This window comes from Rhopalosiphum maidis, chromosome 2 (genome assembly GCF_003676215.2).
Source record: "Rhopalosiphum maidis isolate BTI-1 chromosome 2, ASM367621v3, whole genome shotgun sequence".
Lineage (NCBI taxonomy): Eukaryota > Metazoa > Arthropoda > Insecta > Hemiptera > Aphididae > Rhopalosiphum > Rhopalosiphum maidis.
The window spans coordinates 23,776,673-23,795,768 of NC_040878.1; the positions used below are offsets into that span (position 1 = coordinate 23,776,673).

Sequence of the window (19,096 nt, forward strand, 5' to 3'; positions counted from 1 at the left end):
TACTATATTATAATATGGTAGGATTTTTATATTGGAATTCAATGTAATCTTAGGTATTTTATTAAATTAATATTTGAATAATTTTGTATGTGTACATATATAAACATGAATAATATGTATATAAATAGTTATTTTATGTGTTATTTATTACTTTTAAATATTTGTTCAACATGTTAACAGCTGTTAATAAATTAATATGTCTGATTATTTGAATGAGTACCTTATTCTTTCTTCTCATGATGTACATCTGAAAAATGAAAAATGAACTTGTTACAGTACATAATGAAAGCAAATGTATCAATACTATATAATACTATACTGTATGATACTATCATTTTAATATGATACAAAAATGTATGCATTTGTAAGATAATTAAATACATATTTAGTTTTAATTTAAGGCTAACATTAGGCACCTTTAGACAAAAATAAATAAATATTAATTAGTATTATTAAAAACAACATTTAATACAGCCAATGGGTTAGCAGCTGATGATTAATCTTAGGAACAAAAAATAAAATAATTCAGTATAAATATTTTCAGAAATTGTAACGAAAATGCTAAATACATATTATTTAAAAAAAATATATCATGAATAAAGAGGAAAAACATAATAATAAATAAATCAAAATCGATCAACAATTATAAATAACAAAAGAAAGAAAATTATTAAAAATTAAATTGTTTTCAAGTTAATAAAATAATTTTAATAAGTCACTATTTTTTAAACATACCATCTTCATCATCATCACTAGCATCCATAATGTCTGTGCAACATGTAGAATAGCATATCAATAGCAGGAAGCCTATAGGTAATCCAAATAAAACACTAGCAACTGCAGGATTGCTGACCCAAATATTTACTAAGGACTTCTTTGTCTCATAATACATTCTATACATTTGTATAAATACACCACTTCCTCCATAAGCCTATTTAGAAACATTGATTATTTAAATATTAAATTTATCGTATTCATGTTTTGCATCAAAATAAAAATAATATTATTTATATCATAATTTGCATAATATTGGTTCTTATTACCTTTACTGATTGATTTCTAACAGCTTCTAAAAATAAAGTAATTGATTCTGGTGATAGTTCATGTGGTTTTTCTTCTGGAAAATGATGATGTCTAGTAGATGAATTGTAAATGATTAATGATGGCAAGGATACGTCTGATGAGATAATAGAATTGGCGAATTCTGGTGAACCAATCCATCCAAATTGAAAGTCCCTAAAAGGTAATGATTTATTTAACTAAATCTATCTTGAATACATTTATATAATATTTTACCTATGAAAACGTTCTCTATTTTTAACAATAACTGATTCTACCATTTGAAGAAACCTAAAAAAGATACTCGATTAATTTATTTTAAGTTTTATGGTTTAATATTTTTAATAAATTAAGATAAATACTTATTTGGTTATTTATTTTATTTTTTCAATTTTAAAATATAAATACTCAAACACAGAACACTAAAACAAATATTTTTATGCTATAACATTAAAATCCTAGTATAAATCAACTCAGATATATTTTGCATCAATTATTGGGAAACAATGTTAGAAATTAGGATTTTTGTAGATGTAAACTTAATTTGAAAATAGCTAATTGCTAATATTTTAAACATTACTTACTCCGAATGGTGCGGAGGTAACTTTTCAATTTTATTTTCTTCCACTAATGCTAAAACTAAATACTTGTTGGTCTCCAACATATGATGAATATTTGATCGAGTTACTTTTACAAAAGTATCAAATCTCTCTGTGTTTATCCACTGTGTTAAGCTTGTATTGAAGTCCATATCCCATTCTTCAGCTAATATTAATTATAACATAATAAAAACTTTTCAATGTTTAATCATAACTCATTTACCATTGAAGGAGTAGTGTTGTTCCTCTTTATACACAACAACCGCAGGAGTTTCTCCAAAAACAAAATGCTATAAATAAGTATATAATATATATAATATTATTTATACAAGATAGAATATAATATTAATTTTATACAATATTTTTATATTTTAACAAGGTGTCCCATGAGAATTTACCCATTGCGATATCTCCTGAAATAATAGAGATATCATAATTCTGGTTTTTTACAGGGACAAAAATTGCATGTATTTATGTTTTAATTTATTTTAATGTTTTGTAAAAAAGTTAAAAAAAATATTTTTTTAATAAATTATCTTCAAAAAAATTAAAGATTTCATTTTTCTGAAAATATTGATGTTTCAACATTTTAATTTCATTAATTTCCCAATTTTTAATATTCTTACTAAAAAAAACTGTAAATTATTTAATACAATAGTGGAATCATTATATCAAACATGTGGCCTACGTTAGCTCATACAGCCGGCAAACGCTTTCAGTGTTTTTCTCGAAACTAGAAAAAATATCAAGAGATTAATGAAATTGAAATGTTGAAACGTCAATATTTTCAGAAAAATGGACTCTAGAAAATGGCTATCTTCAATTTTTTTTAAACTTTTTTACCAAAACATTAAAAAAATTAAAACATGAAATGCATGTAGTTCTTGTCCCTATAAATCTTATTAAAAAACCAGAATTATAATATCTCCATTATTTCAAAATATATCGCAATGGATAAATCCTCACGGGACACTGTATAATGTCAACAGTTAAAAAATTAAATATTATTAATCATTTGATGAATACCTGTTTTCCAGTTATTTCAGGAGTAATATAAAAATAAGAATGTGCTTGATACTGTTTTGCCAAATCATAAAAGAGGTCCTGGGAAAATAATACACTATTTATGAAAATTTATATTTTACTCCAAATATAAAATTATCAAGTACCCAAGTATGGCCAACACTTTTCCCAATAAACATAAAGAAGTTTTTATTAGTTTGTTTGAGCATTTCAATGTCTTTACTATCAGTAACCTCTTGAACGGGAGGACGAGCCAATCTTTTTGCAAAATGAACCATTTCTTCTGTAGATCTTTCGCTATTAAATTTAAATTCACCTTCTCTATCTCTAAAGCTAAAAGAAAATATAAAACATAATTATTAATATCACAAATACTGAAATATATAATGACAGTTACAGATAAATTGATAACATACAACATTATTGTAGGATACCCTGTCAATCCAAACTCTGAAACTACTCTTTTATATCTAGTACAATCTATTTTTCCAACTCTTATATCAGAGTGGTGTAATGCTTGAGCGACATGACGCCAAATAGGTTCTAATTTCTTACAATGGCCACACCATGGAGCATAAAACTTAAAACAAAAAATTAATACAATTTTAATAGTAATAGGTTATAACGTAAAAGTAAATATTATTGATTAAATTATATTCAATAATAATTTTATAATTAATTCATAAATTTTTCATGATTATACCAGTATAAACCAATGCCCATCATTTTTCATTTCAATAAACCTAAAAAAAAATAAAAAAAATTATAAATTGTTTAATACAAATCAGTACACAATATAGTATATAATAATTATTAATTACTAATTACCCATCGCTAAGTTCCAATACTCTTGATGAATGAACGTCTTTTAGTAGAATAACAAATACTAAAACATTGAAATAATTGTAAATATTAGTAATTTAAATAATAATATTGAGTGCTTAAGCAACACTGACACATAATCAGATCCTTATTCTTTAAGTTTTTTTTTTTAAATATTACAATTACTAATTAGTTTAACTAGGTAATATTAAACAGTTGAAGGATAGGAACAACTGTTGTCTGTTGAAAACATATAGGTTAATGAAGTAATTGTGTAGTACTTCAACAATTTATACTGTTTAATTGTTATAAATGTTTAATATTTATTTTTTTTGCAAATTATTTTTCTTTTTTGTACATAGAATATAAAAATTGTCTTATAATATTTATAGACTAAGATAAATAAATAATATAATTTATAATTTGTAATATTTGCAACTTCCTGCCTTTCGGTAAGCTAAAAGCTTGTGATATATTCATTAATGTTAAATAAGTATATAAAATAGTAAATGTTTCTTACATAGATAAATTAAACCATGAGGATTTATTGATAAATTAACTAATATCAAGATTTAACTATGGGCAAAAGTGTAACAAACATTTTTAGGAATATTTGTCATCTTTATAATATATTTAAGATAGTTTATAGGTATTTATTTTTTTTTAAATATTGAATAATATTACAACTTTCTTTGATTTTTATTAATATTGTTCAATATAATAGTCTAAACTAGGTTGGAAAACCATAAGCGCTCTGTATGCATATTTAAATTAGTAATATACATTTAATTGAAAATATATTTCTTTGCTATTATGGTTTTAAATGAAAAAACAATGTATGGTTATTGTTTTGTGTTTTCTTTTGAAAAATAATCAAAACATAATGGTTCATAAAAAGTATAGTAGGTTTTGTTTAAGAAACTAAAATCATTTTTAAGATGTAAAAACTTTGTAAACTTAAAAATTAGGTTAAAAATTATAAATATAATATATATCTTAATTAGGTTCAAACTTGTATATATTGTTTCACATTTTATTTATATAAATTAGTACTTAACATACACAAGTAACACTTACCGATAAAAACCAGAGAATAAATTGCAGTTAATATATTAGAGATCAACATGTTTGTACTATATATTTTCTCTTTTAAAAAAATGTATATAAATGTATTATATATTATGCTATTATACTACTTTGATACTTAGCTCAAAACTAAATGTTGTTTAGTATATTATTTGAAAGTCAATTTCATTTGATAGACATTTTATTGATTACACACATTTCTCAAATTATATAAATTATTATAATATTTATGCATCAGTAGAATAGTTTAAAACTGAACTGTAGTCTGTAAGTAATCTTGTTACATAATTACATAACAGACCACTGCTGATTATTGACTTAATTATTATTATGTGAAAAGCGGAAAAGTACAACTTGGTAGAATATGGTGTTTATGTTTATTAGTGATAATAATCACTTACACACTTATCACATTATCACCACAGTCCACAGACCATACTGTCTTTATGCCACTGACGACTGTGGGTGAACGGTCACATAGATCCCTCGACAGCTAGATCTCAGTGACTAACTGACGCAAGAGGATCCAATTGACGCGAGATTAAAATAATCATAAGGATTTTACAAATTAATTAATTTTGTAATTAGTATTATTAATTTTTAATTATCAATGTATTTAAATGCTTTTACGTTATTATATCGTAGTAACACTAGTATAACAATTGTTATATAACATAATCCATATAATTTTTGTTTAATAGACAATTAAAAAATATTTTCTATTATAACCTAATGTTTTAATAATATACGCATAAATTATTTTATAAATAAAGCTTTCATAATGTTAGGTTTCGTTTATACATCTAATAAAAAATTAAAATATAGTAACTGAAGTTACTGAACATTTCACTTCTCAGTTAAAATAGCCATAACTCATGTTTGATCACCATTTTATGTTTTTTTTATATTAATCAGAATAGTATATAACTTAGTATAAGGTATAGATATATAACTATAGCTACTATTATATTATTATTATTGCTTAAAAGTTTTAACTTTATTCATATTCTCACTCCCAGTCTCAGAGGTTAGTCGTAAGTCCAATGGCGCCGATCTATATTTCATGTTATGAGGAAAAAATGCTGGTGTTAGACCCACCTACTAAAAAAAATGTTAGTTAGTTAAGTTCGAATAGTACTATATTTATTTCTAACTATATACATACAAAATACTACATAACAAACTATTTTTGATTATCACTCATCAATCCATAAACATTTCTGGGGAATTTTCCCCAGTTCATACCCGTGTTCGGCGCTACTGTTAGTACATATACCAAATTTGAATATTGACAAAACTGGATATTTTAACGAAAAATAACGATTATAGGTATAGTTATCTATTTTGTTTTAAGTTATTATAAAAATATTATTTAAAGACACCAATTCGTGTATTATTATTTAACACTAACAGAGAAGTATTCAAAATATTATGTAGATTAGTTTTAAGCTGTTTATGCCATAAACTTATTAACACCTATAGTGGCGGCTCGTCAGGAGTCTTTGAGAAAGCGACTCGCCATAAAAAAAAGTAGTAAAGCAATAAAAAATTTTGAAGAAAATTGAAGTATAATTTAATATTTTTATCTATTTTAAAAATAATTATAATGGTTTTCGATATTAATATTGATTATTGATAATATTACAAGTATAATATTTTGTATTATATTTTTACATTAATAATGAGAAGACGGGTGTCATTCAATAATAATACGGGCGAAAAATACCGATAACAACAACTAATTACTAAGTTATGCGATGCCAATGGCAAAATTTTGAATGAGTCTAGTCTCTGTGTACTGAACAACATCTATACAATCTACCCCGCCCTCGGCCTTATCGTGCATATAAAATTTGTATAAGTACACAATTGAGTCTCTCGAACGGCAGACTCCTGAATAAATTTAAATGTCTGGCTAATAATAATATTACAATATAATAATACTGTATATAATCTATGGATATGGATCTATCATATTAATCTATCATCTATGGCAATCATCAATCTTCGCTATTTGTCGTAGACGATTGATGGTTGTATTTTAACGGAGAAAAAAAATAGACGTACAAATCGTTAAACCGTAATTTAATATATTATATAATATTTTACACGCATATGCCGTTCTGTTCAGCTTATTTTTATGAAATATCTCAATATCTTCAATTCGAAACGCTGTAAAGACAGACGAGGAAAGGTGTTCCTGGGTCAGCGATGTGGTTACTGAACGTGTGGACATTAAATATGACACAACTAAGTTCCACAAAAAAATCGATATTTACGTGAGTTTGATTTTCTATACTTTTGAAGCTTTAATTTACTTTTCTAGACATAAAATAAATACATACTTATTGCACCGGACAATCTGCTACCCGCCGGGTGACGTATACGCATGCATATTTTATTCCCCAACGCGCAATGCATAAAAAACGTGAGACCGAAAATACATAATCGTCATATTAGTATATTACCAGACCCATTTAATATAATGATTTATATTTATTTTAATTATATAAATAGCATTTTTCATTTTTAACTGGCCGAGTACCCGACTAATGTAAATTTTTTTTATCCCTAACAAAAATAAAAAGTTTTCCGAAAAGACGCATTAATATTTTTTTATAATTGTCTGAATTTTGAATTTTCAAGACATTGGATATCCATTTCATATTTCTGTGATAACTGTTTCTGCTCAACCGATTTTTGTTTTTTTGTAATAATTTAAAAACGAATAACTAGTTAATGTTTGCATTTCTTAAACATATTATAATTTTCAAAATATTTTAACTATACACTTATAGGATAAAATAACAATATCATAATACCATAAATAGATTATTATATTTATATATATATATATATATATTAATACCGCAAATTATCTGAGCATATTAACATTAGAACTTATTGATTATTTTAAAATCAATAAAAATAGTATCAGTAGGTATGTATTATTTCTAAGCAGGACGGTACCGAAACGCCAATGATATAGTCACATGTGTATACAACGAGTCGAATGTGAATAACTGCTTGTATTTAGAAATTAATTTTATTGATTTTGTAAGTCTTTCTTTATTATACGTAGATCATAATCTATTAACTATTTAGTATGTAATATTAATTGAATGATTAAACTTTAAAATATTTTTAAAATTATTAATCATTTAGTTCAGCCAAACCGGAAACTGCTGTATAGCTACTATAGTAGGTGACTACAATACTACATGTAGACTAGGTTAAGTATGTCACTATAACGAATTTGTACAATTTGAATTCAATTTTCTATGTATAATACATTAATGCATTGTGTACAATGTAAAATTATGCTGGTCAAAGATAGTTTTATTTTTTAGTGAGAAATTTTACCAGACAACTATTAAAATAATAAAATTATAAGTTAAAAAAAAATTCAGGATAATATACAATCATTATGATTTTACGTATGAAATTAATTAGATACCAAAAGTTTCGTATGCAAGACAGCTGAAATATAAAAATAAATCCTATAATATCACAAGGAGTTCTATAAAAAAAAACATATGATCTATCATATTATTATAATATATATATTATATATTATTATCATCCATGGCAAACGAAAATCGTCGTCATTTGTAGGAGACGATTAACAATTCTAATAATTTTATTGAACAGTCGTCAAACAACAGTCTTCAGTACATGACAAGTACTCTCATTTTCATAAAATATTTCAATAATTCCATTCCGAAGTGTAAAGAAAACAAATGAAGAAATAAACTAGCTGTTTCTTCGGTGACGGTGCACGTTTGAACTTTAATATGGCACAGCTTGATTTCGCTGAAAAGCGTCGAAGGATACTTGCGTAGGTTAATTTTCCTATAATTTTAGGGTAGTAATAAATTTAATTTTTATACTTTAAATAATGATTTGTACAAGCTGCCACCCCAATTACTTAGACCTATATTTTATTTCCGATCGTCAAATGCAGTTGGTCGACAACTGGCGGGTTATTGTATACGACCCGTTATAAATTCTTAAACGATGAAATCTTTTTTTAAATAATTTATTATTTTAAAGTTCTAGATAATATTTATTTTCAGAGTAAATGATTTAAGAAAATACAATTTTTGTCTGGTCCGCAAACTGTTTTTAATTTGTGAATATGGCATGAGAGTTCTAAAAGGTTAAAGTTAAAAAATAGCCAAGAATAAAATAAATTCGTCAATTATACCTTGGATCCTGGACGTAGAAATGAATGTATATTGATTTTAAAATCAAATTGATTTTTTTTCTATCTATTATGAATTCTTGTAGCAAATATGATATATTTAGTACTTTGGGTGATTAATAGTAAAATAAAATAAAAAAGTTCAGATCTTGTCATAATATCGGAAAAACTGGAATCATTACACTATATACTTGTATAATTTCGACAAAATTAATTTATTTATTAAGTTTTAATTCAAAAATGCTAATCATAGAATGTTGAAAATTTTACCAACTGTCTACATTATGAAATTCAATATTTTTTGACTTATTGAGTATTAATTTTTCATTCCAAAAATAAACTAATTCTTGTAAAACGATTTTTATATTATGTTATACACTATATACTATATAGTTTAAAAACAAATAATCTTAAACACCGAAAACTTAAAGTTTTAACTAATTTTTTATGAGAGTATTTCTTATTCATGTTATTATTTTAAAAATATTTCAAACTATATACATACAATGTTCTTTATTTTTTTATTGATACAAATTTTTAAAATGTTCACATTTTTTTCATTAGTATTCATATAAATATTTCCTTTTTATATTTACAATTTTAAAATGTTCTATAAGAATTCTCATTAGTTTTTTTAATGCAAAAAAAAAAAATAAAATGCTCACCTGAAACTTATATTACGACGGTTTGAAGATCAGTATTTTATAATTTATAAATCAATTAATAAAATATGCGTCTACATCGATTACATCATCCGGGTATTTTAAGTTTAAAAAGTAAATTGATCCTCCAGAGCATTGACTAGTGACTAGGTACTATTTGTTACAAGAAACCACAATAAACGAAATGTTTGAATTTTTTTCTATTATGATAGGTGTCTTCAGACACAATAATTATAACTTAAAACATAACGATATTAATCATAATTTTTTTTTTTAAATACTTAATAATATGATTATTTTTATTTAGTTCACTATTTTCATAGATTAAATTAAACAATTTGTAATCATCTTCATTAGAATGAAATATTAATACTTTGCAATGTAAAGATTTGGTCTAGTTTATATGTTTCAATTTTACGTATGTCAAACAGCTAAAATAGAAAAATAGATAGTATAATATTACAAAGAGGTTCTATTTAGATTTATCATATTATAATATTCGTCATCCGTGGCATACGACAATCGATGACATTCGTCGGAGACGATTAACAATTCTATAATAGTCTTAATGAACAGTACATGACAAGTACTCTCGTTTTCATTTCGTGCTGTTTATTTTCATAAAATGTATTTTTATTCTCATTTAGAATCACGATGAAGATCGATATGAAGAAAATTTGCAGTTTCTTTGGCAGCGGTGCACCACTACGTATAGACTGAAGATTGACACAACTCGGTTTCCCGGGAACAGTCGACGATTACGTAAGTTTTTTCCTTATTCATTTTTAGGATTAAATTTATATTTTAAACTTAAAATAAAATATATTCATTTATTTGAACAATCGGCTACCCGGACGATGTAATCGACCTAAGCACATATTTTATTCTACTATTCACGCCGGGTGACATATACGTATGCATATTTTATTCCCCAACGCGCAATGCATAAAATACATAATCGTCATATTAGTATATTACCATACCCATTTTTATAATAATTTATATTTATATTAATTATATAAATAGCATTTTTCATTTTTAACTGGCCGAGTACCCGACTAATGTAAGTTTTTTATATCCCTAACAAAAATAAAAAGTTTTCCAAAAAGACACATTAATATTTTATAATTGTCTGAATTTTGAATTTTTATGACATGATTAGATTTTAAAAAATGTTAAAGTTTGCATTTCTTTTATATATTATAATTTTCCAAATATTTTGACTATACACTTAATATAGAATAATAAAAAACATAGCATAATACCATAAATAAATGGATTTATTATATATATTAATTAGAACTTTTCGATTAATTTTAAAATTAGTAAAAATAGTATTAGTATGTATTTTTCCTAAACAGGACGGTACCGAAACAGAAATGATATGTGACTATATGTGTATAACGAGTTGAATGTGAATAATTAATTTTATTAATTTTGTAAGTCCTTCTTTATAATAAATAATAGATCATAATCTATTAACTATTTAGTATGTAATATCAGTTTAATGATTAAACTTTTTAGTATTATTAATCATTTAGTTCAGCCAAACCGTATAAAACCGTTAATAAATGATATAAAATTATAATTTAAAAAAAATTCAGATTAATATACAATTATTATGATTTTACGTATGAAATTAATTAGATACCAAAAGTTTCGTATGCAAGACAACTGAAATATAAAAATAAATCCTATAATATCACAAGGAGTTCTATAAAAAAAACATATGATCTGTCATATTATTATAATATATATATTATATATTATTATCATCCATGGCAAACGAAAATCGTCGTCATTTGTAGGAGACCATTAACAATTCTAATAATTTTATTGAACAGTCGTCAAACAACAGCCTTCAGTACATGACAAGTACTCTCATTTTCATAAAATATTTCAATAATTCCATTCCTAAGTGTAAAGAAAACAAATGAAGAAATATACTAGCTGTTTCTTCGGTGACGGTGCACGTTTGAACTTTAATATGGCACAGCTTGATTTCGCCGAAAAGCGTCGAAGGATACTTGCGTAGGTTAATTTTCCTATAATTTTAGGGTAGTAATAAATTTACTATTTATACATAAAATAAATGTTTATTGACTTCTACAAGCTTTTACCCCGATGGCCCGATGACAGCTTATATTTTATTTCCGATTATCCAGTTCATTGAAGTGGTCGGCAACCGGCGAGTTATTGTCTATACGACCCGTTTTAAATTCTAAAACAATGACATTTTTTTTTATTTATATTTTATTATTTTAAAGTTCTAGATAATATTTATTTTCAGAGTAAATAATTTAAGAATATAAAATTTTTATTTTTATCTGGTCCGCAAACTGTTTTTAATTTGTGAATGTTGCCTGAGAATTCAAAAAGATTACCGACCACGCATTAATGATGAAATGGCCAAGAATAAAATAAGTCGTTAAGTACACCTTAGATTCTGGACGTAGCGAAAAATGTATAATGATTTTACAATTATGTAGTTTATTTTCTGTTTGTCATGAATTCTTGTAGCAAATATGATCTATTTAGTACTTTGGGTGGTAAATAGTAAAATAAAACAAAAAATTTCAGATCTTGCCATAATATCGGAAAAACAACAAAACTGAAATAATTCCTTGTATAATTTCAACCCGGAGGACGATTGGCAGCATCAATAAGAAGCTCATCTGAATAAAAAGTGTCGCAAGGCTGTGTTTGCTTAATATTATAATTTTTCGAACAGTAGTACAGTATATTATGAATATTCACTTAAATTATATTTAACTTTTATGGTTTTTTTTTCTTCAGATAATATACTGTACTACGGTTTTAGGTGTTCTTTTTATTTCAATAATACATTAATAAATTACCAATTTTTTTTCTTATTACATAGCTAGTTTATCTTTGTGTATGTTTAAATTTATATTTTTTATAGTTATTGTGCTGTTTAACTTTCTTATAAAAGAGAGTGAGGAATTTAAAAGGTGGCCACCGAACAGAAAGTTAAACTACAATATACTATAATCTTCTTAGTTCTTTTTTACATTTTTAACTGATAAATTATGAATATAAAATTTAAAATTAATTTAAATTCAAAAATAAAAGAACACCAACACATATTTCTGAAATATTAAAATAGTTTTTTTATTGCATTTAATCTGCACATTAGTTTGTAGTTTTATAGGAACCAAAATTTAGCTGGATCATGGACTACTCACCGACGATGAATTTGTCATTGAGCTGATGGAAAATGTGTCGGCACTCGGCTTCGTTTCAACTCGGAGGAAGACTGGCAGCATCAATAAGAAGCTCATCTTAATACCAACTGTCGAAAGGATTTGTTTGTATTACATTATAATTTTTAGAATCGTAGTAGGTAGAGTATACTATACATAATATTTATTAGTGAAGAAGAATTTGTCACAAAGTTGATGGAAAATGTGTCGGCTGTATTTCTACATGGAGGACGTCTGGCAGTAGCAAAAAGAAATTCAACTGATAATCAACTGTCAAAAGGATTTGTTTGTATTATATAATAATTTTTAGAATCATAGTAGGTACAGTATACTTTATATAAATATATAATGTTTATATTTATTAGTGAAGAAGAATTTGTCACAAAGTTGATGGAAAATGTGTCAGCACTCGGCTTCGTTTCAACCCGGAGGAAGACTGGCAGCATCAATAAGAAGTTCATCTTAATATCAAGTGTCGAAAGGATTTATTTGTATTATATTATAATTTTTAGAATAGTAGTAGGTATAGTATACTTTATATAATATTTATTAGTGAAGAAGAATTTGTCATAAAGTTGATGGAAAATGTGTCGGCTGTATTTCTACATGGAGGACGTCTGGCAGCAGCAAAAAGAAGTTCATCTTAATATCAAGTGTCGAAAGGATTTATTTGTATTATATTATAATTTTTAGAATCGTAGTAGGTACAGTATACTTTATATAATATTTATTAGTGAAGAAGAATTTGCCACAAAGTTGATGGGAAATGTGTCGGCACTCAGCTTCGTTTCAACCCGGAGGAAGATTAGCAGCATCAATAAGAAGCTCATCTTAATATCAAGTGTTGCCAGGATGTGTTTGTTTTATAGTATAGGTTAGGTTAAGTTATTATATTAGTATATTATAATAATGTTTATTTAGTTGTCCCCTTACGCGTCAACGCTCATCTCTCATTCACTCATCCAACACATTGACTATCGCCGGCCGGCAACACACATATTATACACATTACCGAAAATCATATTTTTATTCCTAGGATTCCTTATTGAAAAAAATTATTAAGTATTATTAGAATCTACATAGTTTAAGTTATTGTATATTTTTTTTATTATTTGAATGCATTCACATGATCAGTGGCGTATTTAGGAATTTTAGGATAAGGGCAACACATATTTTGCTGCCTCTCCCCCCCAGTAAAAAAAAAACTAAAAAACTTCTACGCCTCGCAATGGTGAAATTTTTAATACCATAGAACACCATGTTATATAAATACTATAGTATTTTATGACTCTATGGCACACATTTGTTGTGAAAATATTAATGATTGACGTAACTCAAAGCCCCTACCTAACTACGCCCCTGCATATGATGCGTTCTCGCTTACGATGTGGATTAGGCCTACTGGGGACACCACAATAAAAAAAACGCGCCTTGTGTAATACCTCATAAAGTTATTAAACAATACGGACAATGTTATTGTACGTCGTTTAATAATAAAGGTGGTGTGGAAAATTACCTAACACTGTTATTCTTATCTTATAGTTATATATATATATATATATATGAACGTATATGATATACCGTATCTGCTTAGAATAGTTTTCTGTTTAAAACGAATTATATCTTTAAAATTAGATATAAATTCAAATTCAACATACCTATAAAAGTGACCAACTCGTCACCAAATTTATAGATGTATAGCAGAGCATTACCACCTTATACCTTTTTATTATAATTATTTATTAGGACACCTGTTTTAGAGCTAAATAAAAAATAAAATTTAAATTAAATCAATATTATTTTAAATAAAATACCTATACAAATATATCTAATTATATAGCTAAATATATTTAAACTAGTTGTCAATGAGACAATGCATCGATTATATACAATATACATACCTATACATTACATTAAATTATTGAGATACAACCTACCTACATATTTATATATATATAAATTATAAATGTATAAAATTCAAAAGTATGTTTTAAAACAATAACATCGCCATTATCGCACATGTAGTCCACGGAGGTACAAGAGGTTTGATTAGGCGCTTAGCACCCCCAGCTTATTTTGAGCTAAAAATATTGTTAAAAGTTTAATTTTGCGTTTATAAAAATAAGTTTAATAAGTTTGTATTATTGTATTGGTAATGCACTAATACCATGGACGATGGACGTACTTTATATATATAATTTACATATTATAAAATATGTACAATATTGGGTATTTGGGTTTGCGATGTTAGTATGTTACCTATTTATAATTATAACGCATTTGGATTTTGGAAACGAGACCTTAACATCATAGGCTATCGGCTTGTCAATATTTAATTTATAGATAATTTTATTCTACAATTTGGTTTTTACAAATTAAATGTTAAGTACCTATATAAATCCCACAACAATTTGCTCAATAAAAAAGGTCTTTTAATAGTGATGTACTGATGTCTTATGATGTTTTAGGAGCTTAATATAAAAGTTTAATAGCATAGATGTCAATCAGATTGAAAATGTACAATATAAATTTTTAAAATTATTAATTAAATAAATAATAATTTGTAGTAAGTTAAATCTTTTTATTAGCTTAGACTATTTAGATCCTGATTCCTGACTTATAATTTGTTAATTTGTATTAATTAAGGATTTTATAATATTGGATGTTTTTGTATTAGTAAAATATTTTGTCATGTAATTATTATTATTTATTAGGTACCATAGTCCATAGATTAAACATGATGTTTAATGTTTATTAATGTTTAATTTAAGTTATTACTCTTTATATAATTTTTTAAAGAGTTTTTGCTTTTTACCCCTATCCCTTAATGTATAAATATAAAATAACTACCTACAGTTAATAATTATACTAACAATTAAAATTTCTATCTTACTTAAGTAGCCAGCAACTAACAAACCGAGAAGTCCGAGTAAATGTATAATTAATAATAATATTATTATTAGTTTAATTATAATTTTTAACTTTTATTTAGATTTTTCTTTGTTTTATCTATTTACAAAGAGTAATGAGTATCATAATATGTCTATACTTTCATTCAATGGTTACGTACATGTTTATAAATAACGAATAGTTAGATAGGTAACAATTTTATTTTTAAAAACAGTTTCCCAGCCATAGATATGCTCCAACCAGTATAAATAGTTAAATAATATAGTATGATATACGACATACGAACTCTGAGCTTTGATTGTTGTGAAATTAAGAATTAAGATATACATAATTAACCCTTTCACTGCTATGGACGCACATACGCGTCATTTTAAAAATCAACAAAAGCTGTTATCGATAATGTGATAATAATATTTAATTAATTAGACGAATTCAAAGAGACAATAAAAACAAAATATATGATAAATATAAATATTAATAAAATTATAAGCAAAATAATTTATTTGATTTTCCGGGGTTCCCAAATTATTATAATTTGATAAACTGAAATAATAGTTCATTATCGATTATTTGGGAACCAATAACTAACTTAATTAACTAATATCTGCTAAAGAAGTTACTAGAAATTTTTTTTTTTTTTGATAATTATTATTTGAACTATAACAATATTTGAAACAATACGAAAAAAAAATATTTAAAAATAAAATTTAATCCCAGCACAGTACTAAGAACTGGGAAAAAATAATTCAGCAGGAAAACGGTTAAGGTATATCTTAATTCGTGATTGCGTATTTGATTATAGGTAATCATTATAATTTATAATATTGTTATTCCCTTGCTTATAATTTCGTTGCCAGTGAACGATTTACCACAGGTTACATAGTTACATTTACTTATTCATAAAAACTCACGTAAGTATGGATATTGATTATTGGTTAGGTTACATAGTATAACAGTAGTTTAAATAATAGTATAATAGTAAATATAAGTTAAATCAACAAAATCATTACCAATATAGTTAACAAAACTAAAACAGTTTTTATCATAATTGTATTGAATTTTACTTATAACTTATAAGTTATAACGTTTTACTTTCTTTCTGTGTATAGAATGAAAAGAAATAAAGAATTAAGTAGTTCAACCAAGAATAAATAAAAGTTTAAATCTTATGATATACTTGCAGTAGAGAAAAAAAATTCCTAAATTAATTTACTTTTTTTACGGCTACTAATGTTCTTAAAACATTAAGTTTTCTCTATATTACATAACAAATTACCATCTTATAGAGACATAGACATACAAACTTAAATTTTTCTTTTACATTTATTCAGCAAAGGAAAAGATTCGTAAGTTTTTCACATTGGGGCCAAATTTTTAAATTTAAGCCACTGTATATCTAAGTCGTTACTCGTTAGTATTACTAACTTAGTATGTAAAAAATGTGAAATAAGAAAGGAAATCGCATGCGAAAATTATAATATTTGTATCTTATAGGTAAATCATATTATATTATTATTATTTACTTTTGAGAACGGTGTGAATATAATATGCTCGTAGTATAAATATAGGCAAATAATTACACTGTGCAGGCTAAATGTTTTGAAAATTACATTATGTATTTACAAATGTATGTATTATTTATATAATTACATTATGTATTTATACGTACAAATGTTATGCCACCCAAAATTAATATTTTTGAATTACAGCAAAATAATTAAAACTATTCTTCGTTTAAACCTTATTTTATTTATCCAACTTTGAATTTAAAATAATGCTTAGAATAAAAACTGTTCTTATAAAATTCAATTTTTTTTAGATATTTTGGTTTTATTATGAACTACTTATGATGAAATTTGTATTACATTTTCACGCATTAGCTATACAAATTAAAAATTTCTAATTATAATATATTTTGAAAATTTTCAAGCTTTTGACAAATCTTAGACATTTTTAACAACACAACAATTTAAATGTCCGAAAATCGCTTAAATTTAATAAATACTTTTTAATAATAAAAGATGTATAACTATATCATTGGAAAATAGAATATATTATTTGGAGTTCAATTTTTTTTGTTACAATTATTGTTGTGTGTTTATTTAGTAATTAATACATCACCTATTAATTTCTAAAACCATAATTTAATGTTCAATGAATAAACCTATAGTTCAGCAAATCGTAAATGTTTATGTATAGCTTAAAAATAACTTTTATAGGTGTCCATATTCCAATTAAACGATAGACATTATAGTCCCCTCAATCGTTTACACGTATCAAAATACGTAAACTCGTACAGCCACAAATTAGTTCTGATTATTAAATTGATTTTGATTTATTTACTCCATTTCTAGTTTCCAATAATTGTCGTTGGGTTTTATAATCGTAGAACGGGTAAATTCTAAGAGAAACACGATGGTAGCTCAGTAAATAGGTACCTACTGACTTAAGTGACTAGTGCATGCCGCGTGGGCGTAAATAAGAGGGGGCGCCTCGGAAGGGCTTAGCTCTCCCAGGGCCATCTCAAGCCCTTTTTAAGATGTTTTAATATTAAAGTGTTATCTAAAAGAAATAGATACAATTCTAAATGTATTTAATTTATTTATTAAATTATTAGTTTTTGATCATCAAAATTATGTCAATATTTGAATTTACTAGTACTTATATTGTATATTATTGTACTTATACCAATAAACCGATTTAATTTGTATATCCCATTTATTGAATTCTTCACTACACAACAGTTTATAATGACAACTAACAACCGTATTGTATTTTGTAAATTTAATTCACCGTATATTTTGCGTGAATTATTCAATAAATGTTAAGACTATTTTATCTATCTGTGATTATTATGTTTAGATGATACATAGGAAAAACTACCATTATAGTTATAATATAGTTATTATTATATAGTTCTTAACTAAAAATTTTGAATTTATACAATATTTATTTTTTTCAGTATTCTTGTATAGTTTCAAGTTTGTATAGTTATGTTAAATACTATTGTATTCAAATTTTAAACATAACTGAATTAGCATCAGCCATATTTGAGCATTATAGCTTTGATTTAACTGTTAATAGGTATAACTGAATAACTGTTATCTGTTTATATTTGTTTGATTATTATTATAATATGTTAATCATTATTATGCTATAAATTTATTATTTTAAATTGTATCATAGATAAATTTTCACTTATCTATCATTTATGTGTATAGATTAATGGTGTAGGGGGCAGATTCACTCTCCGTTTGCTTTTGAAAGCTATTGGGCTCAACGCTCAAGCATTTTATTTAATAAACATATTTATATCAATAGCGCTAGTGACAATATTACATTTGCGTCAGATGTCAGTGTTTACTATCCTATATTCGATATTCCAAATAATTGTTAAATAGTCAAATAGATGATTTTTTTGAAAATTCAATGTTGTATCCAAACTAACATTTGAACGAGTAGTTTTTAAGTTATTTAACCTTATGTAGTATATTAAGAATAAGACCA

At 25.2% G+C, this 19,096-nt stretch overlaps 1 protein-coding gene across 1 annotated transcript; it reads right to left on the minus strand.

Moving 5' to 3' along the window:
- Nucleotides 1-121: 121 nt before the first annotated feature.
- LOC113552219 (protein disulfide-isomerase TMX3) lies at nucleotides 122-4,951 on the minus strand. The gene is made up of 12 exons (XM_026954974.1): nucleotides 4,581-4,951; nucleotides 3,510-3,567; nucleotides 3,385-3,424; nucleotides 3,098-3,261; nucleotides 2,828-3,014; nucleotides 2,685-2,762; nucleotides 1,882-1,948; nucleotides 1,644-1,824; nucleotides 1,297-1,350; nucleotides 1,044-1,236; nucleotides 736-931; nucleotides 122-247 (listed from the first exon to the last, which is right to left on the minus strand). Exons 1-12 carry the CDS (start codon nucleotides 4,627-4,629, stop codon nucleotides 222-224), a joined length of 1,293 nt encoding a protein of 430 aa, XP_026810775.1. The 5' UTR covers nucleotides 4,630-4,951; the 3' UTR covers nucleotides 122-221.
- Nucleotides 4,952-19,096: the final 14,145 nt, after the last annotated feature.

Bases quoted from the DNA above. Each gene is read 5' to 3' on its own strand.
- LOC113552219 (XM_026954974.1), bottom strand. From the start codon at position 4,629: ATGTTGATCTCTAATATATTAACTGCAATTTATTCTCTGGTTTTTATC. The intron at 3,262-3,384 runs GTATAATCATGA...TTTTGTTTTAAG, and splicing joins ATGGGCATTGGTTTATACTG to TTTTATGCTCCATGGTGTGG. The intron at 3,015-3,097 runs GTATGTTATCAA...ATTTTCTTTTAG, and splicing joins GGGTATCCTACAATAATGTT to CTTTAGAGATAGAGAAGGTG.